The sequence below is a fragment of the Sapajus apella genome, unplaced genomic scaffold (assembly GCF_009761245.1).
Source record: "Sapajus apella isolate SASKATOON/1434 unplaced genomic scaffold, GSC_monkey_1.0 scaffold17, whole genome shotgun sequence".
In the NCBI taxonomy this organism is placed as follows: domain Eukaryota; kingdom Metazoa; phylum Chordata; class Mammalia; order Primates; family Cebidae; genus Sapajus; species Sapajus apella.
This window is the reverse complement of record NW_022436957.1, coordinates 15659213-15686571: the sequence shown is the minus strand read 5'-3', so window position 1 is coordinate 15686571 and position 27359 is coordinate 15659213. Positions and strand designations below refer to the sequence as shown.

General features: G+C 38.9%; 1 protein-coding gene across 16 annotated transcripts in view; it reads left to right on the top strand.

Annotated features, from left to right (window-relative positions):
* Nucleotides 1-27359, top strand: part of BCLAF3 (BCLAF1 and THRAP3 family member 3) — an 81734-nt gene that overhangs the window by 39137 nt on the left and 15238 nt on the right. For 4 of the 16 annotated variants that reach the window (XM_032286059.1, XM_032286060.1, XM_032286063.1 and 1 more), the window contains exons 8-11: nt 1746-1861; nt 15699-15813; nt 17352-17441; nt 23265-23420. In XM_032286059.1, coding sequence (XP_032141950.1) covers nt 1746-1861; nt 15699-15813; nt 17352-17441; nt 23265-23420 — 477 coding nt within the window. Of the gene's footprint in view, nt 1-1745; nt 1862-15698; nt 15814-17351; nt 17442-21048; nt 21100-23264; nt 23421-27359 lie in introns of those variants that run through there. The other 12 variants (XM_032286067.1, XM_032286070.1, XM_032286073.1 and 9 more) reach the window with 10 other exon arrangements.

Below are 27359 nucleotides of genomic sequence, written 5' to 3'. Positions count from 1 at the left end.
ATATTTTAATACATTTCTGATAGAATATATAAATAATTTTTTTACTTCTGAAATGTTTATAATTTTTATTGAATTTAGGGAGATAGATTAATTTGTTGAACAAATGATATTTTCAGATAATTTCTAATCATCAAAGTCCTATAATCAACTTATTAAAAAATCTGAGGTTTTTTTTTAATCACCTGTAAGTCAGTCATTTAACATAAAATATTATTTGATCATCTTTCCTGGTAGTCTTATATCTTGCATTTTAACATAGTCACTATCATAGTATATGTAGTTTTGTATGCTTTTTTTCTTTTTACTTGATCCGTAATAACATTGCTTTATGTAAAATCTCTGAATTTGCCTTGACCTTTTGTGATTAAGGCTTTTTAAGTTTTGTTTTGAGACAGAGTCCTGGTCTCACCTAGGCTGGAGTGCAGTGGCACAATCATGGCTCACTTCAGCCTCGACCTCCTGGGCTCAAGTGATCCTCCCACGTCAGCCTCCTGAGTAGCTAGGACTGCAGACATGTGCCACCATGCCCGGCTAATTTTTATATTTTTTGTAGAGACAGAGTTTTTCCATGTTGCCCAGGCTGGTCTTGAACTCCTGACCTCAAGGGATCCACCTGCCTCAGCCTTCCAAAGTGCCAGGATTACAGGCATGAGCCACTGCACCTGGCCCTTTTTAAGTTTTAATTAACTTTTTTCTTTTCTTTTCTTTTCTTTTTTTGAGACAGAGTCTCATTCGGTCATCCAGGCTGGAGTGCAGTGGTGCAATCTCAGCTCACTGCAACCTCCAACTGCCAAATTCAAGTTATTCTCCTGCCTCAGCTTCCCAAGTAGCTGAGATTACAGGCACCTGTCACCATGCCCAGCTAATTTTGTATTTTTAGTAGAGATGGGGTTTCACCATGTTGGCCAGGCTGGTCTTGAACTCCTGTTCAAGTGATCTGCTCACCTCAGCCTCCCATAGTGCTGGGATTAAGGCATGAGCTGCACCTGGCCTAATTAACTTTTTTCAATAAGCACTCTTCTATGTTGACTTCTACATAGTCTTTTTTTACCATAAGTTAAATGATTGTACATTATTCTTTTGACTTAAGTTTACCATGATTTATTTACTCATTCTTCCCTTCCTCTAATTTTTTTTTTAATTTTAGTTTCTTTTTTTTTTTTTTTTTTAAATTTATTATTTTGAATCTTTTTTTTTTTTTTTTTTTTTTTTGAGACAGAGTTTCGCTCTTGTTACCCAGGCTGGAGTGCAATGGCACGATCTCGGCTCACCGCAACCTCCGCCTCCCGGGTTCAGGCAATTCTCCTGCCTCAGCCTCCTGAGTAGCTGGGATTACAGGCACGCGCCACCATGCCCAGCTAATTTTTTGTAGTTTTAGTAGAGACGGGGTTTCACCATGTTGACCAGGATGGTCTCAATCTCTCGACCTCGTGATCCACCCGCCTCGGCCTCCCACAGTGCTGGGATTACAGGCTTGAGCCACCGTGCCCGGCCTAATATTTTGAATCTATTTAGATAGATAACCTTTTCTTTGGGTTAGACTCTCAAAAGTGGGATTCTTGGTTCAATATTAGGAAATTTTCTGACTATTATCAATTGTGTCTCAAAATATTTGTATCAGTTTACAATACGATTAGCAGGATGAATACAAGATAACTTATCTAGGACTTAAGGTTCTTGTTAGATATGGTCTTTATGCAACTAACAGTAATGTCAATGGTTTGTCTTCTGTCAAAATTCCTCAGACACTGGTCAAAATAATAGATCCAAATGACCTACGACATGACATTGAAAGAAGGCGAAAAGAACGGTTGCAGAATGAAGATGAGCACATTTTTCACATAGCTAGTGCTGCGGAGAGGTAATCAGTAAATGAAAAACATCCTGTCATCAGGGAGCTTTGGGTTTTACCATATTTTTAATTTTTTGTGTGATGATAATTTTTATTTTAATATAGGGATTTGCCCCTTCAAATCCATCTTATATGTTTAAGTGAAATCTATTAAAATGTTTCCAAGTTATTCAGTGATTATAATATGCGGTTTGATTTAAACAACAAAAACTACGGGGTAGGTGAGTATTTGAGGTCTTCATAATTCTGAAGAGAAGTGTAACTACCTTTAGAATATTAGCAGGAGGCAGGACCAGCAAGTTTACGGACTATTTAGCTTGAGATGATTGAAACTCTGATACATTTTGCCCTTTAGATTCTGGGTTAGTCTTTGAATCGTAGAACATTTCCTGAAGTCAGTACAGTTATCTTTTAGGACTCTTTGTGGATGTCTATACTGGATAATTGTGGATAACTGTACTGACAACAGGTGAAAAAAGTCCACATTTTATGGATGTCGTCCATGAAATTGAGGCAGGTATAATAGAAAATGCAGAGGAGACCTAGATTTGAATCTCATTTCTCTGTTTGCAAGCTGACCGATCTTGGACAAATTTGCTTAGTCTCTGGAGCCTCTTCATCTGTAAAATGATGTTAAAATCATTTATGCTATGGGGCAGTTATGAATATTAAATGAGCTGGCACATGTGAAGTAGTTATGTCATATATGGCAAATAGATCCTCAGTAGATTTTTCTTTCTCAACCTCATACCTCTCTCTGTTTAGGGGCTCGTAGTAGTCTAGATCAACCCAAGTTTATCTCTAGTTCTGAACACCATGTGGATGGAACTCATGGCAACTCGGGGGCCCCATATGATTATGAGGTATAATTGAACAGGACAACATTTCCAGTTCACTTGAGTTCTTATACTATTTGGATCTCCCAAAAAGTGAGACTATATGACTATGAAGAGACAGTGCTAATTGTTTTTCTGTAATCTTTGGTATCAAATTGCTAAGACTTTTAACTTAATTCTGTGGCTAACTAGATCAAAATACATGGACTTGATTCTGATCAAGTTCAGGACTAACTAAAACATAGTGAAACAATGTTTTGAGGCATATAAAACAATTGAAAATGCAAGAATAAAAATCTTCTCCCTTGCTGGGTGAAAGTCTCCAGTCTTCTAATATGATATGGTTAATGCATGACATGACTCAGCTCCTTAATGACACAAGCTCTCTGTCATGCTTTCCTTGACTCAACAAGTGTAAGAAACCCAGAGTATCAAGAAACAGGATTTTAAAAACAGATTTAAGACAATCATCATATTTTAAAGATCATAACAGGCTTTAGGATGTATCTTTACCCCTTGATGTGATTATGAATTTGAGCATTGGAGTTGGACCTGAGTTCAGTGCCTGGCTCCTAGATTCCTAGCTATATGACTGACTTTGGGCAAGTTATTTTGTCTCTGTTTCTTCATCTGTAAAGTAGGGATAAGAGTTGTACTTACCTCACAGTGGTGGTTATGATTAAGTAAGGTGATGACTGTAAGGTGGAGTACCTGGTCAGTGTTAAGTATTATTAATGCTAGCTTTGAGGACAGTGTGGTAATGTGCAAGGATGTGTTCCTATAAAGTGTCTTTTGCTGGGTCTGTCAGATTATTTTATTTGTATTGGATAGTTGGTGTGGCATAGTGGAGCTATGAGGAGGTTTTAAAAGTGAGATATTACTTAACATTCATCCTGAGAAAGTAAGCAATTCAGTAGTTTTTAACATGTTCACGAACTTATGCAACCATCACTACTGTCTAATTCCAAAACATTTCATCACCCCAAAAGTAAGCTCTCTACCCATTAGCTGCCACTCCCTGCCCCATTTCTCCTTCCCCTTTAGACCCTGGCAACCACTGTTCTATTTTCTGTACCTATGGATTTGTCTAATCTTGACATTTCATATATTCCTTTTTTATTTTTATTTTTTGAGACAGGTTCTCTCTCTGTCACCCAGAATGGAGTACAGGGGTACAATCACAGCTCACTGCAACCTCAACCTCCCATGAGGCTCAGGTGATTCTCCCACCTCGGCCTCCTGAGTAGCTGGGACCACAGGTTCATGCCACCATGCCTAGCTAATTTTTCATATTTTGTTGTAGAGACGGGGTTTTACCATGCTGCCCAGGCTGGTCTCAAACTCCTGTGCTCAAGCAACTCACCCACCTTGGCCTGCCAAAGTGCTGGGCTGGGAGTACAGGTGTGAGCCACCACACCTGGCCTGACATTGACATTTCATATAAACACAATAATATAATATGTGGCCTCTCGTAATTGACTTCTTTCCTATAGCATAATGTTTTTAATGCTCATCTATGTTATAGCATGAGAATTTTATAAATATATATATATATTTTAATATAAATATATATATATTTTTAACCCACCTTGGGTTCTGAGGTACATGTGCAGAACATACAGGATTGTTGCATAGGTACATGCATGGCAATGTGGTTTTCTGCTTCCATCCCCCTGTCACCTATATCTGGCATTTCTCCCCATGTTGTCCCTCCCCAGCCTCCCTATCCCCTGCTGTCCCTCCCCTGTTTCCCCCCAACAGACCTCAGTGTGTGATGCTCCCCTCCCTGTGTCCATGTGTTTTCATTGTTTAACACCCGCCTATGAGTGAGAACGTGCAGTGTTTGATTTTCTGCTCTTGTGTCAGCTTGCTGAGAATGATGGTTTCCAGGTTCATCCATGTTCCTACAAAGGACCCAAACTCATTGCTTTTTATGGCTGCATAGTATTCCATGGTGTATATATGCCACATTTTCCCTGTCCAGTCTATCGTCGATGGGCATTTGGGTTGGTTCCAGGTCTTTGCTATTGTAAACAGTGCCACAATGAACATACGTGTGCATGTGTCTTTATAATAGAATGATTGATAATCCTTTGGATATATACCCAGTAATGGGATTGCTGGGTCAAATGGAATTTCTATTTCTAGGTCCTTGAGGAATAACCACACTGTCTTCCACAATGGTTGAACTAATTTACACTCCCACCAGCAGTGTAAAAGTGTTCCTATCTCTCCACATCCTCTCTAGCATCTGTTGTCTCCAGATTTTTTAATGATCGCCATTCTAACTGGTGTGAGATGGTATCTCAATATGGTTTTGATTTGCATTTCTCTAATGACCAGTGATGATGAGCATTTTTTCATGTTTGTTGGCATCATATATGTCTTCTTTTGAAAAGTGTCTGTTCATGTCCTTCACCCACTTTTGAATGGGTTTTTTTGGTTTTTTTTCTTGTAAATCTGTTTTAGTTCTTTGTAGATTCTGGATATCAGCCCTTTGTCAGATGGGTAGATTGCAAAATTTTTTTCCCATTCTGTTGGTTGCCGGTTCACTCTAATGATTGTTTCTTTTGCTGTACAGAAGCTGTGGAGTTTGATTAGATCCCATTTGTCTATTTTGTCTTTTGTTGCCAATGCTTTTGGTGTTTTAGTCATGAAATCCTTTCCTATGCTTATGTCCTGAATGGTTTTGCCTAGACTTTCTTCTAGGGTTTTTATGGTGTTAGGTCTTATGTTTAAGTTTTTAATCCATCTGGAGTTAATTTTAGTGTAAGGTGTCAGGAAGGTATCCAGTTTCTGCTTTCTCCACATGGCTAGCCAGTTTTCCCAACACCATTTATTAAACAGGGAATCATTTCCTCATTCCTTGTTTTTGTCAGGTTTGTCAAATATCAGATGGTGGTAGATGTGTGGCGTTGGCTCCGAGGCCTCTGTTCTGTTCCATTGGTTTATATCTCTGTTTTGGTACCAGTACCATGCTGTTTTGATTACTGTAGCCTTGTGGTATAGTTTGAAGTCAGGTAGCATGATGCCTCCAGCTTTTTTTTTTTTTTTTTTCCTTAGGATTGTTTTAGCTATGTGGGGTCTCTTTTGGTTCCATATGAAGTTTAAGGTTGTTTTTTTTTCCAGTTCTGTGAAGAGGGTAATAGGTAGCTTGATGGGGATACCGTTGAATCTATGAATTACTTTGGGCAGTATGGCCATTTTCACGATATTGATTCTTCCTAACTATGAGCATGGAATGTTTTTCCATTTGTTTGTGTCCTCTCTTATTTCCTTGAGCAGTGGTTTGTAGTTCTCCTTGAAGAGGTCCTTTACTTCCTTTGTTAATTGTATTCCTAGGTATTTTATTCTCTTTGTAGCAATTGTGAATGGCAGTTCATTCTTGATTTGGCTCTCTTTAAGTCTGTTATTGGTACATAGGAATGCTTGTGATTTCTGCACATTGATTTTGTATCCTGAGACTTTGCTGAAGTTGCTTATCTCAAGGAGATTTTGGGCTGAGATTATAGGGTCTTCTAAATATACAATCATGTCATCTGCGAATAGAGACAATTTGACTTCCTCTTTTCCTAATTGAATACCCTTTATTTTTTTTCTTGCATAATTGCTCTGGCTAGAACTTGGAATACTATATTGAATAGGAGTGGTGAGAGAGGGCATCCTTGTCTAGTGCCAGATTTCAAAGGGAATGCTTCCAGTTTTTGCCCATTCAGTATAATATTGGCTGTTGGTTTGTCGTAAATAGCTTTTATTATTTTGAGATATGTTCCTTCAATAGTTGATCAAGAATTTTTAGCATAAAGGGCTGTTGAATTTTGTCAAAGGCCTTCTCTGCATCTATTGAGATGATCATGTGGTTTTTGTCTTTGGTTCTGTTTATGTGGTAAATTACATTTATAGACTTGTGTATGTTGAACCAGCCTTGCATCCTTGGGATGAAGCCTACTTGATCATGATGGATAAGCTTTTTGATGTGCTGTTGGAATCAGTTTGCCAGTATTTTATTGAAGGTTTTCTCATGGATGTTCATCATGGATATTGGCCTGAAGTTTTCTTTTTTTTGTTGAGTCTCTGCTAGGTTTTGGTATCAGGATGATGTTGGTCTCATAAAATGATATAGGAAGAATTCCCCCTTTTCAGATTATTTGGAATAGTTTCAGAAGGAGTGGTTCTAGCTCCTCTTTGTATGTCTGGTAGAATTCAGCTGTGAACTCATCTGGACCTGGGCCTTTTTTGGTTGGTAGGCTATTAATTGCTGCCTCAACTTCAGCCCTTGTTATTAGTCTATTCAGGGTTTCAACTTCTTCCTGGTTTAGGCTTGGGAGGGTGCAAGTGTCCAGGAATTTATCCATTTCTTCCATGTTTACTGGTTTATGTGCATAGAGTTGTTTGTAGTAATCTCTGATGGTAGTTTGTATTTCTGTGGAGTCGGTGGTGATATCCCCTTTATCATTTTTTTATTGCATCTATTCGATTCTTCTCTCTTCCTTTTTATTAATCTGGTTAGTGGTCTGTCTATTTTGTTGATCTTTTCAAAAAACCAGCTCCTGGATTTATTGATTTTTTGAAGGGTTTTTTGTGTCTCTATCTCCTTCGGTTCAGCTCTGATCTTAGTTATTTCTTGTCTTCTGCTAGTATTTGAATTTTTTTGACTTGCTCCTCTAGCTCTTTCAATTTTGATGATAGGGTGTCGATTTTACATCTTTCCTTGCCTCTCATGTGGGCATTTATTGCTATAAATTTTCCTCTAGACACTGCTTTAAATGTGCCCCAGAGATTCTGGTACGTTGTGTCTTCGTTCTTGTTGGTTTCAAAGAACATCTTTATTTCTGCCTTCATCATTGTTTATCCAGTCAACATTCAAGAGCCAGTTGTTCAGTTTCCATGAAGCTGTGCGGTTCTGAGTTAGTTTCTTAATCCTGAGTTCTAATTTGATTGCACTGTGGTCTGAGAGACTGTTTGTTATGATTTCTGTTCTTTTGTATTTGCTAAGGAGTGATTTACTTCCAATTATGTGGTCAATTTTAGACCGGGTGCGATGTGGTGCTGAGAAGAATGTATATTCTATGGATTTGGGGTGGAGAGTTCTGTAGATGTCTATTAGGTTTGCTTGGTCCAGATCTGAGTTCAAGTCCTGGATATCCTTGTTAATTTTCTGTCTTGTTGATCTATCTAATATTGACAGTGAAGTGTTAAAGTATCCCACTGTTACGGTGTGGGAGTCTAAGTCTCTTTGCAGGTTGTTAAGAACTTGCTTTATGTATCTGGGTGCTCCTGTATTGGGTGCATATATATTTAGGATTGTTAACTTTTCTTGTTGCATTGATCCTTTTACCATTATGTAATGCCCTTCTTTGTCTCTTTTGGTCTTTGTTTAAAGTCTTTTTTATCAGAGACTAGGATTGCAACTCCTGCTTTTTTTTGCTCTCTATTTGCTTGGTAAATCTTCCTCCATCCCTTTATTTTGAGCCTATGTGTGTCCTTGCATGTGAGATGGGTTTCCTGGATACAGCACACTGATGGGTTTTGACTTTTTATCCAATTTGCCAGTCTGTGTCTTTTGATTGGGGCATTTAGCCCATTTACGTTTAAGGTTAATATTGTTACGTGTGAATTTGATCCTACCATTTTGATGCTAGCTGGTTGTTTTGCCCTTTGGTTGATGCAGTTTCTTCATTGTGTCAATGCTGTTTACCATTTGGTATGTTTTTGGAGTGGCTGGTACTGTTTGTTCCTTTGTATGTTTAGTGCTTATTTCAGGAGCTCTTGTAAGGCAGGTCTGGTGGTGACAAAATCTCTCAGCAATTGCTTGTCTGTAAATGATTTAATTTCTCCTTTGCTTATGACTCTTAGTTTAGCTGGATATGAAATTCTAGGTTGAAAGTTCTTTTCTTTAAGGATGTTGAATATTGGCCCCCACTGTCTTCTGGCTTGTAGGCTTTCTGCCAAGAGACCTGCTCTGAGTCTGATGGGCTTCCCTTTGTGGGTGACCTGACCTTTCTCTCTGGCTGCCCTTAGCATTTTTTTCCTTCATTTTAACCCTCGTGCATCTGATGATTATGTGCCTTGGGATTGCTCTTCTTGAGGAATATCTTTGTGGTTTTCTCTGTATTTCCTGGACTTGAATATTGGCCTTCCTTGCTAGGCTGGGGAAGTTCTCCTGGATAATATCCTGAAGAGTGTTTTCCAGCTTGGATTTAGTCTCTCCGTCACATTCAGGTACACCTATCAAATGTAGATTAGGTCTCTTCACATAATCCCGTATTTCTCGGAGGCTTTGTTCATTTCTTTTCACTCTTTTTTCTCTAATCTTGCCTTCTCGTAATTTCATTGAGTTGATCTTCAATCTCTGATATCCTTTCTTCTGCTTGGTCAATTTGGCTATTGAAGCTTGTGTATGCTTCGCAAAGTTCTTGTGTTGTGTTTTTCAGCTCCATGAAGTCATTTATATTCTTCCCTAAGCTGTTTATTTTCATTAGCATTTTTTCAAATCTTTTTTCAAGGTTCTTAGTTTCTTTGTATTGGGTTAGAACGTGTTCTTTTAGCTCAGAGAAGTTTATTACCCACCTTCTGAAGCCTGTTTCTGTCAATTCATCAGACTCATTCTCTATCCAGCTTTGTTCCCTTACTGGTGAGGAGTTGTGATCCCTTGGAGGAGGAGAGGATTCTGGTTTAGGTTGCTTTCATACTTTTTGCACTGGTTTCTTCCCATCTTTGTGGATTTATCTACCTGTGGTCTTTGTAGTTGGTGACTTTCGGATGGGGTCTCTGAGTGGACGTCCGTTTTGTTGATGTTAAAGTTATTTCTTTCTGTTTTTTAGTTTTCCTTCTAACAGTCTGGCCCCTCTGCTGTAGGACTGCTGGAGGTCCACTCCAGGCCCTGCTTGCCTGGGTATCACCTGCAGCGGCTGCAGAACAGTAAGGGTTGCTGCCACTTTCCTCTTCTGTTATCTTCATCCCAGAAGGTTACCTGCCAGATGTCAGTCTCAGCTCTCCTTTATGAGGTGTCTCTTTGGATATATGGGAGTCAGGGAGCTGCTTGAGGAGACAGTCTGTCCCTTATAGGAGCTCAAGTGCTGAGCTGTGATCTCCGTTGTTCTGTTCAGAGCTGCTGGGCAGGTACGTTTTAAGTCTGCTGCAGCGGAACTCATAACTGCCTTTTTTTCCAGGCGCTGTGTCCTGGGAAGGTGGGGCTTTATTTATAAGTTCCTGATGTGCTGCTGCCTTTTTTCAGAGATTCCCTGCCCAGCTAGGAGGTAGCCTAGTCACAGTCTGCCAGCAGAGATGTTGCTGAGCTGCTGTGGGCTCTAACCAGCTGCTGTGTGAACTTCCTTGTGGTTTTGTTTATAGAGGTATAGTTAGAACTGCCTCGGTTATGGTAGTCTGCCTCAGTAATGGCAGACTGCCTCTGTAATGGCGGACTGCCTCAGTAATGGCAGATTGCCTCGGTAATGGCGGTCTGCCTTGGTAATGGAGGATTGCCTTGGTAATGGCGGACTGCCTCGGTAATGGTAGACTGCCTTGGTAATGGCGGACGCCCTTCCCCCAACAGAGCTGGACCGTCCTGGGTCCAGTTGCACTTGCTGCAAAACTCAATACAGAGCATTTCAGATTGCTGGTCTTTGTGGGGGTGGGACCCGCTCAGCCAGATCACCTGGCTCCCTGTTTCAGCCCCACTTTTTTCAGTTGAATGGGTGGCTCTGTATCCCAGGTATTCCAGGCGCCAGTTAAAATGGCCACCCAGATTTGTGTTAGTTTTTTACGGAGACCCGCTGCACTGTCTGAAACAGCCATCCTGGCAACTCATGGCGCTTTTCAGCCTGGGAATCTCCTCGTCTGTGGGCAGTAATAACTCGTTTGGAAATGTGGTGATCACTCACCCTCTGCATTGTTCTCCCTGGGACCTGGACTCCAGAGCTGTTCCTATTGAGCCATCTTGGATCCTCCCCTGAGAATTCTTATTAATGGCTGAATATTATTCCATTGTATGGCTGTATCATATTTTGTTTGTCCATTCACCAGTTGATGGACATTTGGTTTGTTTCTACTTTTTGTCTATTGTGAATAACTGTGCTGTGAACATTTGTTTGCAAGTTTTTGTGCAAATATCTGTTTTCATTTCTTTTCAGTATATAGCTAGGAGTGGAATTGATGAGTTTGATGGTAACTCTATGTTTAACTTTTTGAGGACCTGCCAGACTGTTTTCCAAAGTGGCTGCACTATTTCACATTTCCACCAGCAGCATGTGAAGGGTCTAGTTGCTCCACATCCTCACCAACTCTTGTTATTAATCTCTCACTTTGTCCTAATTCAGTTTCCTTATTTAAATAAGAAAAGTATTTTATCATTTTGTCTTGAAATTCAACTTATAAAAATTGACCTCATTATATATTATGCTTTTATATAAACTTTAAAAATCAAGTCAGGGTAGTTTCCACAGAAATTCAAAAGAAAGGAAACATGATGAAATCATAAGTCATAGGATGTGATTTCTCACCTGTGTGGTTTTCCCTCAGAAGATTGTATGCAGCCTCTTTGTCTGTGTTGCTCACTGTTGTATCCCCGCTGCCCTGAGCTCAGTTCATATCTGTTGAATGAATGAATGAAGAATTTCCAAAGGAGTAGACAGCACAGAGGATACCTAAATTGTAATGCATTTAGATTTGGGTTACTATTCCCTGTTGCCTTAGGATCTTTCACAAGCAAGCCTAACACTTGGGGGATTCTGTCCAGTCTCTAAGACCCATCTGTTCTCTACAGGTGCTCCTCAACTTACGATAGGGCAACATCCCGAAAACCCATTGTAAAGTAAAAAAATTCTAAGTCAAATCATCATAAGTTGGGGACGGTCTGTATTTGCTTCCACTTCTTATCAGTTTCTTACCCTGATTTCTCCATGTTTTCTCCTGGCACACTATTTCTGCCTTTTCTAACTGGAGCTATTAAGTTTCCTACAGTGTAATTGAGATGTTTTGTTATATAGATATGGAGGTGTTTGATAAAGTAGCTTAAAAATAGTATCAGTGGACTTGAAGAGGACATCAGATTGCCAAGAATTTGTTTTATTTTTTATTTTTATTTTTTAACAAGGATTTGGAAGGACAGACCATCGTTTTAGCTAGGCAAGTTATGGGAAAATATCAGTTTTTTTTTCTTGCTATTGCAACAATCATAATCTATACTGAAGTAGACTGAACTTTATAAAGATATTGTATTTATGTAGTTAACAGATATCTATATATTGATTTCTTTGTTCTAGTTACTCTTCTAAGGACTGGGGATATAGTGAAAAACTATACACAAACCTTTGTCTTCATGTTGCTTATAATTTAATGATAGAAGAAAGAAAATAAATACATGTCAGTGGAATGATAGGTGAAAATAAGGCAGAAGAGGAAATTTAATAGCAAAGAATGACATGTGTGATATGATTTTGTTTATGGTAGTCATGGAGTACACTTAAGACTTTTTAAAAAATGTAGCTGGGTTGTGAATTAAGTGAGGGAGTTAGCCATAGGGTTATTTGAGGGGATAGTATTTCAAGAGAGGGAACAGCAAAAGCAAAGACCTTCAGACAGGCGTATGCCTGCTTTTGCTTAAGGAATAGAAGAGGGACAGTGGGTTGCAACAAGGTAGAAACGGAAGAGAGTTAGTAGATGAGGCCAATCACAAAGGGCTTTGAAGGACTGAAGGACATGAAGACTTTCTGTTTTATTCTGGATGAAGTTAGAAAACATTTTGGGTTCTAACCAGAGAAGAGACATAATCTCACTTAAATTTTAAAAGAAGAGGTATAATCTCACTTAAATCATTCTGGTTGCTGGGTGGAGAATGGACTGGAAGAGCTAGAGAAAAAAGTATTTCCTTCTCAAGTAATAAAAAGATCCGAGGTAGGAAATCTACGTGATAGGATTGACACAGTAGAGTGGATGCATCAGGGAACCAAGCTGCTTAGATCTTGTTCCTCCCATATCCTCTGTATGTAGCGTCTGCCTCATGGTCCAAGATGGGTATTTGTGTTCTACCCATCATTTCCTCATTCTAGCCTTTCTTTAAAGACTTTCTGAAATTTATACATGATAACTTGGCCAAAATTTAGTACCATGGCCATGCCTAGCTGCAGGGCAGCTGGGAAATGGGTTCTTTAATCTGAGCATTCATTTGCCTGGTCAAAAATCAAATATCAAAGGATTTAATTTTTGTATTGTGGCAAAATATACATATCTTAAATTTACCTTTTTTTTTCTGAGATGGAGTTTCACTGTGTCACCCAGGCTGGAGTGCAATGGTGTGATCTCGGCTCACTGCAACCTCTGCTTCCTAGGTTCAAGCAATTCTCCTGCCTCAGCCTCCCAAGTAGATGGGATTATAGGCACCCGCCACCATACCCAGCTACTTTTTTGTATTTTTAGTAGAGATGGGGTTTCACCATGTTGGCCAGGCTGGTCTTGAACTCCTGACCTCAGGTGATCTGCCTGCCGTGGCCTCCCACAGTGCTGAGATTACAGGTGTGAGCCACCACACCCAGCCATTTTAACCATTTTTAAGTGTAAAATTCATTGGCATTGAGTACATTCACAGTGTTTTACAATCATCACCACTATCCATTTCCAGAACTTTTTCATCTTCGCAAACAAACTCTGTTTCCATTAAACAGTAACTCCTCATTCTCTCCTCTCTGCAGCCTCTGGTAACCTCTATTCTTTCTGTCTATATGAATTTGCCTATTCTGGGTATCTCAGTAGAGTCGGACGATATTTGTCCTTTTGTATCTGGCTTCTTTCACTTAGCATAGTGTCTTCAGGGTCAATCCACATTGTATCATGTATCAGAGTTTCATTCCTTTAAAAAAAAATCATTCTCTTTTAAGGCTGAATAATATTCCATTGTATGGCTATACTACATTTTGTTTATCTGTTTTTCTGTTTGTGGACATTTGTATTGCTTACGCCCTTTGGCTATTGTAAATAGTGCTGTTATGAACATTGGTATTGTCATCTTTTTGCTTATAGTCATCCTAGTTAGTGTGAAGTATTGTGGTTTTGATTTGCATTTCTCTAATGACTAATGATGTGGAGCATCTTTCCATGTGCTTATTGGCCATTGGTATGTCTTCGGAGAAATTTCTATTCAAATCATTTGCCCATTTTAAAGTCAAATAAAGTCTTTTTATTGTTGAAATGTAGGAGTTCTTTATATATTCTGGATACAGCTCCCTTATCAGATATAGGCTTTGCAAAGAGAATTTAAAAAAATCCTTTGCTTCGTTTGCAGAAGCAGTCATACATGCTAATGGTAATCATCTGGAAAAATATAATGAAGTATAAAATCAAAAAATAAGTCATTCCTAATTTTACCAGAGGTGCCCACTGTTAATATTTAGTACATTTCTTGTCATTTATTTTTTCTGGGCACATATGTATATATTTTAAATAATTGAAATTATCCTCAATAAAAGCTTTGCATCTTACTCTTTTGACCTACTACTGTGAGCATTTTGACAAAACATAGGCCTTTTTAACATTTAAAAAAACCCTGAGTATCTATTCCATGTCCGGTTCTGGGATCAGCGCTGAGGCCACAAAATGAACCATCTGCAGTGCTTCCTCTGAAGGAATAGCAGCTTGTTCCATTAAACAGACAGGTATACCAGTAGTTACAAATACGGAGTGATAGGTGTTAAGACCCCAAAACGCTGCGTGTGCACATAGCAGGGAGTACCTAGTCCACCTCAGAGGGGTTTAGGAAACTCTTCCTTGAAGAGATACAAATGGATCTAAATCGTTAAGTGAATCTAAGTAGATGGAAATGGTCACAGAAGGAACTGCACATGCAAAGGCGTAGAAGCAGGAGAGATTGCTGTGTGCCGGGAGCCACATGTACTTCAATATTCCCGGCTGGGCATGGTAGCCCACGCCTGTAATCCCAGCACTTTGGGAGGCTGAGGTGGATGGATCACTTGAGGTCAGGAGTTCAAGACCAGTCTGGCCAATATGGAGAAACCCTGTCTCTACTAAAAATACAAAAGATTAGCTGGGCGTGATGACATGTGCCTATAATCCCAGCTACTCGGGAGGCTGAGGCAGGAGAATCACTTGAACTCAGGAAACAGAGGTTGCAGGGAGCCGAGCGAGACTCTGTCTCAAAATAATAATAGTAATAAAAATAAATAAAATAAAATGAAAATTCCCGGAGCTCAGTGTGCCTGTTGGGGAGATGGGGATTATGATAAGGAGCATGGATGTTATCTTGTCGCCAATGGAGAATCCATGGGAAAGACTGAAGGTAGGCCTGGGGAAGACACAGGAAGGAGCTGAGAAGCATTGTGGAGAGATGCAGGATGTGACAAGGAGAGGAATCCCCAAGGGCTGTGGAAGTGAGGCTTTAGGGATTGGAGGAAGAGCCCAAGGAAGGACCTCCCTCCGGGATAGGGCTGCCTGAGAGGAGCCCTTTGTGGCCTCAGAACCTGGTGAAGACGGGAGAGAGGAGGATGTCCTTCGCTGCTGTGGCCCTGCAGTGTCAGAGACCTCAGCTCTGCCAGTGAGGGGACCTTGAGCCAGTCATACACCTTGCCTCTGATAAATGGACTGGGTCTTGAGCCATTGGTGCTTCTACCAGTGAGAGCCTGTCAGCAAGAGGGGGAGGAGGGGCAGTGCTACCAAAGGTTCTACAGCAGTAATTATCTTTCCTCAGAACACACATTTCACATATGGTTTCAGGGGTTACAGCCCCCAGGAAGCCTGTCCTTAGACTCCAGATTGAGAACCCTGATCGAAGGAGTGTTTTTCCCCATTGCTAACTTCCAACTTAGCTAAATATTTGTTGGAAAATGAGGGGCTTAGCCCTAATGACTATAATTTGTAATTTTAGTAGTAATAGATCATTGAGATTTTACTCTTGTGCTATTTTAATTGTCTCTGAAGGGGCTTTTAAAAATTATTCTTGTTTATTTGTTGGAAAAAGGTATGCTAATAAAATATTCTTATTTTCTCTCTTTCTTTATTAGGGATGATCAGAATTCCAGTTTTTCAAAGGTAAAGAATATTCATACTGATGGATTCCAAACACCCACACATTTTATAAAATCAAATTTTAGAAAATTTATTGAAAAACCTTACATGGTAAGATCGCAGTTCCAAAATTTTCATTTTTATAATTTCTTCTCCAATATATCAAAATGTACAGGAATCACCAATATTTTTCATTTTTGTAACTGTTCATTAAGTACATAAGATTCTGTTGATGCTTAAAGTTATTATGACAGAAGAAATAGTCATCTCTTACTTGATTTAGTATGACTTTATTGGATTAATTTAATAAATCTAGCTTTCTTAAGATTTTTTGGGGGACCAGGTGCAGTGGCTCATGCTTGTAATCCTAGCACTTTGGGAGACCAGGCAGGAGGATTGCTTGAGCCCAGGAGTTCAAGACCAGCCTGGGCAACATGGTTAGACCTCATCTCTACAAATAATAATAATAATAATAATAATAATAAAAGAAAAAAATCAAAAAAGATGATTTGAGAACAACTCTTAAGATCTTTTCGAACATATTTATTAAGGCATAATTTACATACCATAAAATTCACCCATTTTAGGTGTACAATTTAATGATTTTTAGTAAATTAACCAACGTGTGCAACCATCACCATAGTCCAGTTTTAGCATATTTTCATTACCCAATATGAGTCCTCATGCCTGTTTCATTACTGCCCGTTGTCACCCCCAGCCAACCACTAATCTACTTTCTGTCTTGAAGATTTGCCTTTTTATAGGGCAGCTCACAAAATGGCAGCTAGCTTCCGTAAGAACAGGCAAGCAATGATAAGAAAGATGGAAGCCAGAGTCGGTAACCTAATTTCACAAGTAAAATCTCATCCTTTACCATATTCTTTTTGCAAGAAGTAAGTTCCTAGGTCCTGCCCACACTTAAAAGGAGGGATAATTGGTAGGATCACTGGGAGCCACATCAGCAGTTACCTAGTACAGTTCTCCCTCCTGTGTCAGCAGTTACCTAGTACAGTCTGGCCAGACTCCACAGAAAGTGGAAATAATAGAAGGTGATAAGACTATCGATTTTAGAAAAAGAAAATCATCTTGAGAATGGACCCCACCTTTTCTCTTTCCACTGGAGGATTTAGGTTCTTTATAGTTACAGGCTTACTAATGTAGTTCTTTCTCTTATTTCTGATACTTTTCTAGCCATGGCAAGAGCATCACCTCAAATCAGTTACCTGAGTCAGCAAAACCTGCATCCTGCAATGTTGAGGATTTGTGTTCTACTTAGGCAGTAGGAACCCTTTAGCAACTCCTGATAGTAACGTGTTTATTTCTCTCCTAGGTGCCTGAATCAATGCTAGATGTATCATCCATTTTCTCAAATCCACCCATTATGTTATACACGAGTATTTTTTATGCTTGTTACAGGCATAAATGATCCTGGCCCCTCACAAACTAGCATGGATCACGTTAGTCAAGGGTCAAGAGTCAAGTTAGCATGGGTTAAGGAGGTGATGTGTATGTGCTCCTACAGCTAAGCTCCCTGCTGTCTGCTTTCTGTTCTTAATCCTGTACATTTAAAATGTGTTTTCTAATGGTAAAACAAGCTTTTAAAATAAGTTTTAAGGCTATTAACCCATACTACCACTTTTTTCATGCAGAATTATACTACGCAGAGAAAAGACATAATTACTCACAAACCATTTGAGGTTGAGGGAAACCACCGAAACACAAGAGTAAGACCTTTTAAGGTATTGAGTGTTGTTTTCCATTTAATTCTGGCTTTGGTTTTATGCTTTGGACATCATGTTTTAAGTGTTAGTAAATCAAGAGCTGTTTTGTAATATGTTTTCAGATGGTAGGTATAAACTAGTATTTCTGGACATTTATAGTCAACCATTATCAATTTATTGATAACCCCTTTCCTTAGGACTTGATTTTCAACTTTTTTTTTTTTTAACCAGGGAATCCTTTTCCAAATATTACATGGAAACACAAATACATGAAACAGATGCAGGTGGAGTGGCTCTAGGTGGGGAGGTGGGCAAGGTTGTAGACCCTCCCTTTAAGCTAGTACCATTACCTCTAAGATATATGTGCAGAGCTGTAAAGCTTTCTCCAAGATTCACAGATTGAAAAACCTGCCATGGACACATAACCCTCAGAGGCCTTCTGTATCATCACAGGAAGATTCTGGTCCTGGTAGCTTTGTTAAAGCATATTTTTTCACACTCTAATTATTTGTACACCTATGCCTGATGTGAATGATAATTTTTAATCAACCAATATGTTTGATTATCCAGAACACCTCATCTTCCAACTATATGGAGTAAGAATTACTATATTTCTTTTTTTTTTTTTTTTTTTTTTTTGAGACAGAGTCTTCCTCTGTGGCCCAGGCTGGAGTGCAGTGACGTGATCTCGGCTCACTGCAACCTCCGCCTCCCTGGTTCAAGCTATTCTGCCCGCTCAGCCACCCAAGTAGCTGGGATTACAGGCAAGCGTCACCATGCCCAGCTAATTTTTGTAGTTTTGGTAGAGACAGGGTTTCACCATGTAGGCCAGGCTTGTCTCGAACTCCTGACCTCAAGTGATCACCCACCTTGGCCTCCCACAGTGCTAGGATTACAGGCATGAGCCACCATACCTGGCCCAAGGTATTATATTTCTGTCACCTTGCTCACAAAAGTTGAAGTGCTTTTAAAATCAATTTTGACAATTTCTTGCCTATAATAGGTACTTTATTAATATTTTTCCACTCATATTGTCTCCCTCCTCTAAATAGAGGAAAGAATTTGAGCCTTTTGTGTAAAAGTGGCAGGAAAGCTTGATAGAGTAGTTAGCTCATTAGGAGGAAGTCAGTATGAACAGAAAAGTAGCATAAACTATCCCTATCCCAAAATTATTGATTAGAAGGGTAGTTGAGCGATCTTCTTTTAATACTTGGCTTCTTGAGAGTCAAAATTTATAGATGTTGAAAGATTTTATTCAATGAGAATAACATAATTTGTAGGCATTGAATAGAACATTTTTAGCCAATAGTTCATGTACCTAAGAACACGTGTGACATGAAGTTTTTAAAAATAATTATGGCCATAGAATATATACATATGTTTTATAATATCTTTTGGTCTCTTGAGTAATGGAGCATCAAATCAACTGAAAATGTGATGTCTGCATAACTTATAGACAATATAGTTGGGCGTTCAGATCTAAGTGCTTCCTACATGTTGTTCTCATTGGTCAGATATAGTTGATTATAGTATTTTTCTAAGATCATCATAAGATTTATTTCCTGTTACCTTTTTCCCTTAAGGGAAGATACTTTAATTCATAGAAAAGTGTTTTCAAGATATATGTAATAACATTACCTCTGGAGCAATCATTTAAAGTTATGTAATGTTACATGAATGCTTAGAAGTGTACAATTCTTTGTAGTAAAATAGTGGGAAGAAATAGTCCTTCCTAAGAAAAGGAAATATTTTGGCTGGCTACTGTAGCTCGCACCTGTAATCCTAACACTTTGGGAGGCTGAGGTGGGTGGATCACTTGACCTCAGGAGAGTTTGAGAACAACCTGGGCAACATAACAAAAACCCATCTCTACAAAAAATACAAAAATTAGCTGGGCATAGTGGCATACACCTGTAGTCCCAGCTACTCAGGAGGGTGTGGTCGAAGGATTGCTTCAGCCTGGGAGGAAGAGGTTGCCATGAGCCGAGATTGCGCTGCTTCCCTTAAGCCTCAGCGACACAGTGAAAAAACCGGTCCAAAAAGGAAAAAAAAAAAAAAAAGGAAATATTTTGCTAAAATTTACTTTTTACACGAATTGAACTAGTTCAAAGCCAGATAGTAATAACCTTAGAAGACATGTAGAAATGGACCTTGTCAGTCTCAAGATTATCTCTGATGTGTCAAGTTTGTGCAGATAGCCTTAACATTAGTGTCTCATTATAATTCTTTTACCTGAAATTTTCTGTAGCCTTAAGAAAATAATTGAAAAATAGGACTGGCATAAATATTTTTTTTGTAAAATTATGTGCTTCATTATGTGTGACATACCCATTTCTGAAATAATTGTGGAAGAGGAATCTACTTAGTTTTGTTGACCACTCCATTGTAATACATCGTTGTGCATTTGTTTTCCCAATATGGCTCATGATCTGTTTCCTGTTATTAAGTACTCTGAGGATGGAACTTAAGTCAACCAAACACTAAATTTCAAAAAGAATAAAATCAATTTCTATGGCCAAGTCTTTGAAAATTATTACAGAACCTTAACATTGTACTTGTTCTATTTAGATGTCTATATATTAGCCTCTAATTTTAAAGCCGTAATTCAGTTTAGCATACATTTTGTCTTTCACTAAATTAGTAGATTAATATTTTTGATGTTATGGGTCTTGCGCAGCCAGTTCTCCCCTTTCACAACTTCATAACTGTCTTCTTTTTAAAAAGCAGCAGCAGCTCCAGCAACAACAACTCACCTGGCTAAGACCCAATCTCTTTTCCTTCTGGCATTGCTTTAGTTGCTGGTTAATCTGAACTTTATTATCAAAGAGGAAACAAGTAGGGTTTAAAGAGGGTTGTTATTTACTGTAGCTATTGTAGTGTTTGTAAACAATTTTATTGACTTCTTTAGAGGTTAATAGTGTATCCAACCTTATAATAGTTTATTTAGGAGTTATTGTTGTTTAGCTCTTCATGTTGAGGAAATCTTGACTCATATGTGGCCGGGCACAGTGGCTCATACCTGTAATCCCAGCACTTTGGGAGGCCGAGGTAGACAGATCACTTGAGGTCAGGAGTTTGAGACCAGCCTGGCCAACATAGTGAAACCCTGTCTCTACTAAAAATATAAAAATTAGCTGGGCGTGGTGGCACGTACCTGTGGTCCCAGCTACTCTGGAGGCTGAGGCAGGAAAATCGCTTGAACCCAGGAGGCAGAGGTTGCAGTGAGCGCAGATTGCACTACTATACTTCAGCCTGGGTGACTGAGTGAAACTCTTATCTAAAAAAAAAATATTGACTCATATCTGTAAAAGTATATAAATATTTATTCAGACCCTAACTTTCTATAAAAGAAATGTGCTTTTGTTTGCTTTTGTAATTTTAGCTTCTGTTTTCAGCCTTAATTGTTTACAAATAATAAACTCTTTTCCTGAAACATCCTAAAAGGGGCCACTATTAGCTTCATCCATTTGATTGGACCCTGATCGTGTAGTAGTTGGAATGTGACTCAGGGAGGTTTTTTATTGAAAGCAAAGAAATAATTTGATTTAAAGACAAAACTCTTCCCATGCAACTCTGTGATGAAACGTTTATATGTAGCTAGGTTATGTTTTCCTTTTTACTTGAGAAAATTGGGAAGATGAAAACAAATTAGCAGATAATAAAGTTTATATATCTTGTGAGTAAAATTCTCATTTTATTAAAAAAACACATTTGGGAAGAAATTTAGTATGCAATGGCTGCTATTTTAAAGATATAGAATTCACAGCTTTTATTCTGACCTTTGTACCTACCTAATAAATGAACACTGGTTGAGTTCTTAACTCCTGAGTGGTGAGGTGAGATGGAAGAATAAGACTTCCTGCTTGTGCCATTCAAACTAAATGCTCTTTTGTGCTTTTCAAGCATGAAGAGCCCTTTTCCTGGATCTTGGTAGACTCCTGTTGGCAAAAGCAGAAGGAGTAGCTGCCCCTCCGGTGCTCAGACCCAGCATCTCTGCTAAATTGTCAGCCCCCAAAGGAAAAGAGGTGGATCTGTTTATTCTTTATACCTTGCAGATAATATTAGGTATGAATTTTGTTAAACAAGCTCAGAACAATTACTATGCCTGAGAGTACGCTGGGTCACCAAAGTCTTTCCTTCTCTACCATCTCTCTCTCTACTTCTTGGAATTAGATTTCCCAATGTTTAAGTTACGTTGAACTGGTCTTGTTAAAAGTTTCATTTGGCCCAGGGTTTCTCTTCATATGGCTTCACATTTATTTTCCGTAGGAGAATTTAATTGAATGATTTGGGGGGAGAAATCCCTTTCATAGCCAAGAGGTTAATGCAGCTGCTTCCATTAAGTTGGCAAGTAGCTAAGGTTTTAAGATTTAGCAGGGCAGAGATAGACTCCATCTATGAACCTTTGCGCCACTGCTCCCATCTGTTTTAGATTATTCTAGGAGGATGCTTGGAAATGCAGGTAGACACGAGCAGTGTGTGATATGGGGGAGTGAGGGAGGGAGATTTGGAGAATTGTTTGGGAAGGTTTGGAGGGGATCAGTTCATGACTGACAAAACTGAGGACTGTTTTCCTCTCCCACCCCCAGCAGTGAATTAACAAGGGACTGTTTCTCTTATCAACCACGTGGGAAACACACAAATATTCATTGTCCTCTTATCTAATTACTGCTGGACAGTATGCAGGCTAGGAAATGTTCTTTTTAAGTAATGGGTCTTTTGTGGCAAAGAAAGATTTGTTTGAAGGTTATTGACAGAAATAAAGTTAAAATAAGTTTTTGATCCTTAAATATATATTGATACTTTATATCTTTTCCCCTCGTTGGGATTTGATAGATTTCACTATGAATCAGAAGAATAATTTTAGTTCATTAGAAGTTCTGAAAATTTTATTTTGTTAACATGGTGAATTTCAAGAATTAGTTTCAAATTCTTTTCTTTTTTTATTTTTTGTAGAGATGGGGTGTCGCTTTGTTGCCCAGGCTGGTCTTGAACTCCTGGCCTCAAGTGATCCTCCCACCTCAGCCTCCCAAAGCTAGAATTATAGGTGTGAGCCACTGTACCCACCCTCAAATTCTTTTAACTTAGTTTTTAAATTTGGTATGATGTAGATTTTTTTTTGAGTCAGGGTCTCACCCTGTCACCCAGGCTGGAGTGTGATGGCACAATCACAGCTTACTGCAGCCTCTACCTCCCAGACTGAAGCTATCCTCCCACCTCAGCCTCCTGAGTAGCTGGGATTACAGGCATGAGCCACCATGCCTAGCTAAGAATAAAAAATTTTAAAAAAATGTATATATATATTGATATGTAAAATGAGCTAGGAAGCCAGTTTGAGAGAAACATACTTTCTCACCATCATTAACTCTTTCTCTTTTAGTATCTGTAAGGCCTAGAATCCAGGAGAGCTCTAAGTACCAGACAGTTTTTCATCTGTTGTTTGTTTTTGAGACAGGGCCTCACTCTGCCACCCAGGCTGGAGTGCAGTGGCGATCTTTTGTGCTTTTCCAGCACAGAGAGAGCAGTTGCTTGCTGCAACCTCCGCCTCCTAGGTTCAAGCAATTCTGCCTCAGCCTCCCAAGTAGCTAGGATTACAGATGCCCGCCACCACGCCTGGCTAATTTTTATATTTTCTGTAGAGACAGGGTTTCACTATGTTGGCCAGGCTGGTCTCAAACTCCTGACCTCAAGCCATCCACTTGAGGAGTTTTCCTCAGTCTTCCAAAGTGCTGGGATTACAGGCATGAGCTACCGCACCCAGCCACTCACTCATCTGTTTACTAATAAAGTAGACTTGGAAGGTGTAGTTTTAACATTTAATTCCATTTTTTCCCTTCACAGAGCAACTTTAGAGGTGGCAGATGCCAGCCCAATTATAAATCAGGCCTGGTACAGAAGAGCTTGTACATTCAGGCTAAGTATCAGCGTTTACGGTTCACTGGCCCAAGGGGATTTATCACTCATAAATTCAGAGAAAGATTAATGAGGAAAAAAAAGGTTAGTTGAATTATGATGATTTAAAAATGTTGAGTGACTTTTAAACTCCTAAATTATCTATGTTCATTAGATAAATTGGTTTTTCATTTAATTTTAAGAAACAACCTGGGTTTTTTAATGTTCTTATTGCATGATAGTTGCATAAGAACTTCAGGGAGTAATGGTAATACAGTTGTGAGATTGCGCAACCTTAAAATGCTTTTAGGTATTATCCCTTAAATACTTTGCATATACTAGCTATTTGAACTTTTGACTTTAGAATTTCTATTGTATGGTTAATCTTTGAAATGGAAACTCGGATAAAGCCTTTTAACTGATATATTTTAGTCTTATACAATGGGAATTTTCTGAGCGCCAAAAAATTATTGAACTGAATATATACAAAGGGTGCATAATGGCAGAATACACTAACTCTTTTCCCCATTCCTATATATTTTTGTTGTGGTAAAATACGTATAATATAAAATTTGCCATTTTAACCATTTTTAAGTGGCATTAAATACATGCAGTTCGGTGACACTAATTTCATAAACACTGCTTTGCAATCATCACCATTATATGCTCTTTTTCAATTTATTTTTTTAATTGACAAGTAAAAATTATACATATTTATGGTGTTCAACATGATGTTTTGATATATGTATACTTCATGGAATAGCTAAATCAAGCTATTTAAAATATATAGTACCTCATGTACTTATTTTTTTGTGTTGAGAACACTTAAAATCTATTCTCTCAGCAATTTTCAAGTGTACAATATATTGTGATTACCTATAGTCACCATGATATATAGAATACATCTTGTGAATGTATTCTTCCTGTGGAACAGAAATTTTGTGTTGATATTTTTACCAACTTCTTCCCAATCCCCCAGACTCTGGTAACCACCATTTTACTCTGTTTCTATGAGTTTGACTTTTTTTTAGAGTCTATATATAGGTGAAATTATGTGGTATTTGTCTTTGTGTACCTGGCTTATTTCACTTAACATAATATCCTTCAGGTTCATCCATGTTGTCATAAATGACAAGATTTCCTTCTTTGTAAGGCTGAATGATATTCCATTGTATATATACACATTTTCTTTATCCATTCATCCACTGATAGATACTTAGGTTTATTCCATTATGCTAACGCTTAATGTGTTTTTTTATAACTCCCCAAACTTGTTAATCACTCTTTTTTTAATTTTTTGAGACGGAGTTTTGCTCCATTGCTCAGGCCGAAGTGCAGTGGCATAATCTTAGCTCACTAAAACCTCCGCCTCCTGGGTATGAGTGATTCTCCTGCCTCAGCCTCCGAAGTAGCTGAGTTTACAGGTACCTGCCACCACGCCCGGCTAATTTTTGTATTTTTAGGAGAGACGGGCTTTGACCATATTGGCCAGGCTGCTCTTGAGCTCTTGATCTCATGTGTTCCACCCACCTCAGCCTCCCAGTGTGCTGGGATTACAGGCATGAGCCACCGCACCTGGCTGATAAATCTGAATGTTAATAAAAAGTTTCTTGTTAATTGGAATTGCATATTCTTTTAGCTGTGGGTTAATTTTACTTGAATTAACCATGTTAGTATTTGAAAATTCAGCATAAAGCCGGGAGTGGTGGCTCATGCCTGTAGTCCCAGCACTTTGGGATGCTGAGGAGAGAGGATTGCTTGAGCCCAGGAGTTTGAGACTAGCCTGGGCAACGTAGTAAGACCCTACCTCTACAAATTTTTTTTTTTTTTTTTAACTGGGCATGGTGGTATGTGCCTATAATTCCAGCTACTTGGGAGGCTGAAGTGGGAGGATCACAGGGCTGTGTGAGCCGTGATAGTGCCACTGCACTCCAGCCTGGGTGACAGAGTGAGACCTGAAAAAGAAAAGAAAGAAAGAAGGAAAATGTAGCGTAAATGTGGCATAAAATTCACTTCTACAAAATGATTATATTTTAAATGAGAATTGCAGGGCATAGTGGTACATGCCTGTAATCCCAACTACTTGAGAGGCTGAGATGGGAGGATTGCCTGAGCCCAGGAGTTCAATGCCAGCCTGGGCAACATAGCAAGACCCCGAACTATAAAAAAAAACAAAAAAAAAAAAAACAAAAAACAAAAACAGGAAAAGAAAGAAATGAGAACAGTAGCATTATATTAGTTAAGTGAGGCATGTTTGTCACTTCGTAGACTCATTTTTGTTCATGATTTTAGGCTAATATTTTCTTCTGAGAAATGTATATATCTCTGGTATTGCTATTGAATAGCCCAACTGTGGTTTTACAACTTTATAATCATAAATGTTTCCTTAAATATTTATGCTTTTGAAGCCTTTACACTGCGCTTGCTTAGTGATTTTAGTAAATCTCAAGACTTTTCAAAAGATGGATGAGTAGAATGAAGTTGGCAACTTATTTTTTTATGTTTTAGAGTTAAAGAGAATACCTTCTGTCACACACATACACCCCCAGTTTTAACCGACTACCTTAGAAGAGGTTTCTAATTTTACCATGTATGTCACACTTAACATGATATCCTTCAGGTTCATCCATGTTGTCATAAATGACAGGATTTCCTTCTTTTTAAGGCTGAATGATATTCCATTGTATATATACACATTTTCTTTATCCATTCATCCATTGATAGATACTGAGGCTGATTCCATTATGCTAACGCTCAATGTATTTTTTTTTGTAACTCCCCAAATTTGTTAATAACTCTTTTTTTTAAATTTCCTAATAGTTTTAGGAAAGGTGCCATTTATTTATTTATTAAGTTTTGAGATGGAATTTTGTTCTTGTTGCCCCGGCTGGAGTACAGTGGCATGATCTTGGCTCACTGCAACCTCCACCTCCAGGTTCCAGTGATTCTCCTGCCTCAGTCTCCTGAGTAGGTGGGATTACAGGCACCCGCCATCACGCCTAGCTAATTTTTGTATTTTTAGTAGAGATGGGGTTTCACCATGTTGGCCAGCTGGTCTCGAACTCCTGACCTCGTGATCCACCCGCCTCGGCCTCCCAAAGTGCTGGGATTATAGGCGTGAGCCACCACGCTCGGCCCCATCTCTTTTTAAAAAAAAGTGTTAATGGAATCATTTTCCCATCTCATATATTTCCCCACCGTCAGGCTGTGCCAGGGCTTAGAAAGAGATGCTGCTTCTCTTCCTGCCGTGTGTGGCAAGTTTCTTTGCAGCAGACCTTTCAGATATTTGTTCCCATTCACAGATGGCAGCCTGACTGTTCTCAGGGAAGCTAGTCATTGATTTTCACTCAAGGAAAAAGGCTGAGGCAGGCCTTCTCTTCCGTTGCAAGGTTGGGTTTCTAGTACATGGTGTCTGTCTGTCTTCTGTTCGCTGTGTACTAAACTTAGAGTTTTAGCTTAACTCTATTTTTGTTCCATCTTTTTCAGTGATTTGGGGCTGCTGAGTGCTTACCTGACTGTCTGCTTCAGCTTATAGTTTCTATATATTCATTAATCTTGTTCCATTTTGTCATTCTTTTCTTTGCCTCAGTTTGCCCAATTCCTGCTGACCACCCCATTCTTCCAGACTACATTGCTCACCAGCCTGCTTCACGGCAAATAGAAATCAGAAATCAGGCCTTCATCATAGGACATAAGAAGTATATCCTAGAAGAAGCTACAGCCCACTACGGGTCTCCAATCTTTAGGCCTAGGCTTTTTGTATCATCTAAAATGTTGCAGTTGTAGTTAGGTTCAGCACTGGTCACAGCCTCACCTTCCTGTTGCCTTTCATGGCCATCTGGCTGCATTAGCAGTATCTCCACACACTGGATTTTTAAAAAAATTCGTGTCTACTATTCTGTCAGCATCTACTACCTGTTTTTCTTAGGCCCACCCTTCTGGATGCTGCTTCATATATCTTTCTATTACAGCCGCTTTGACATGGCGTTTTCCAATCTGGCTACTATCAGTGCCTGCAAGCAAGCCAGAGCCAGAATTTTTATA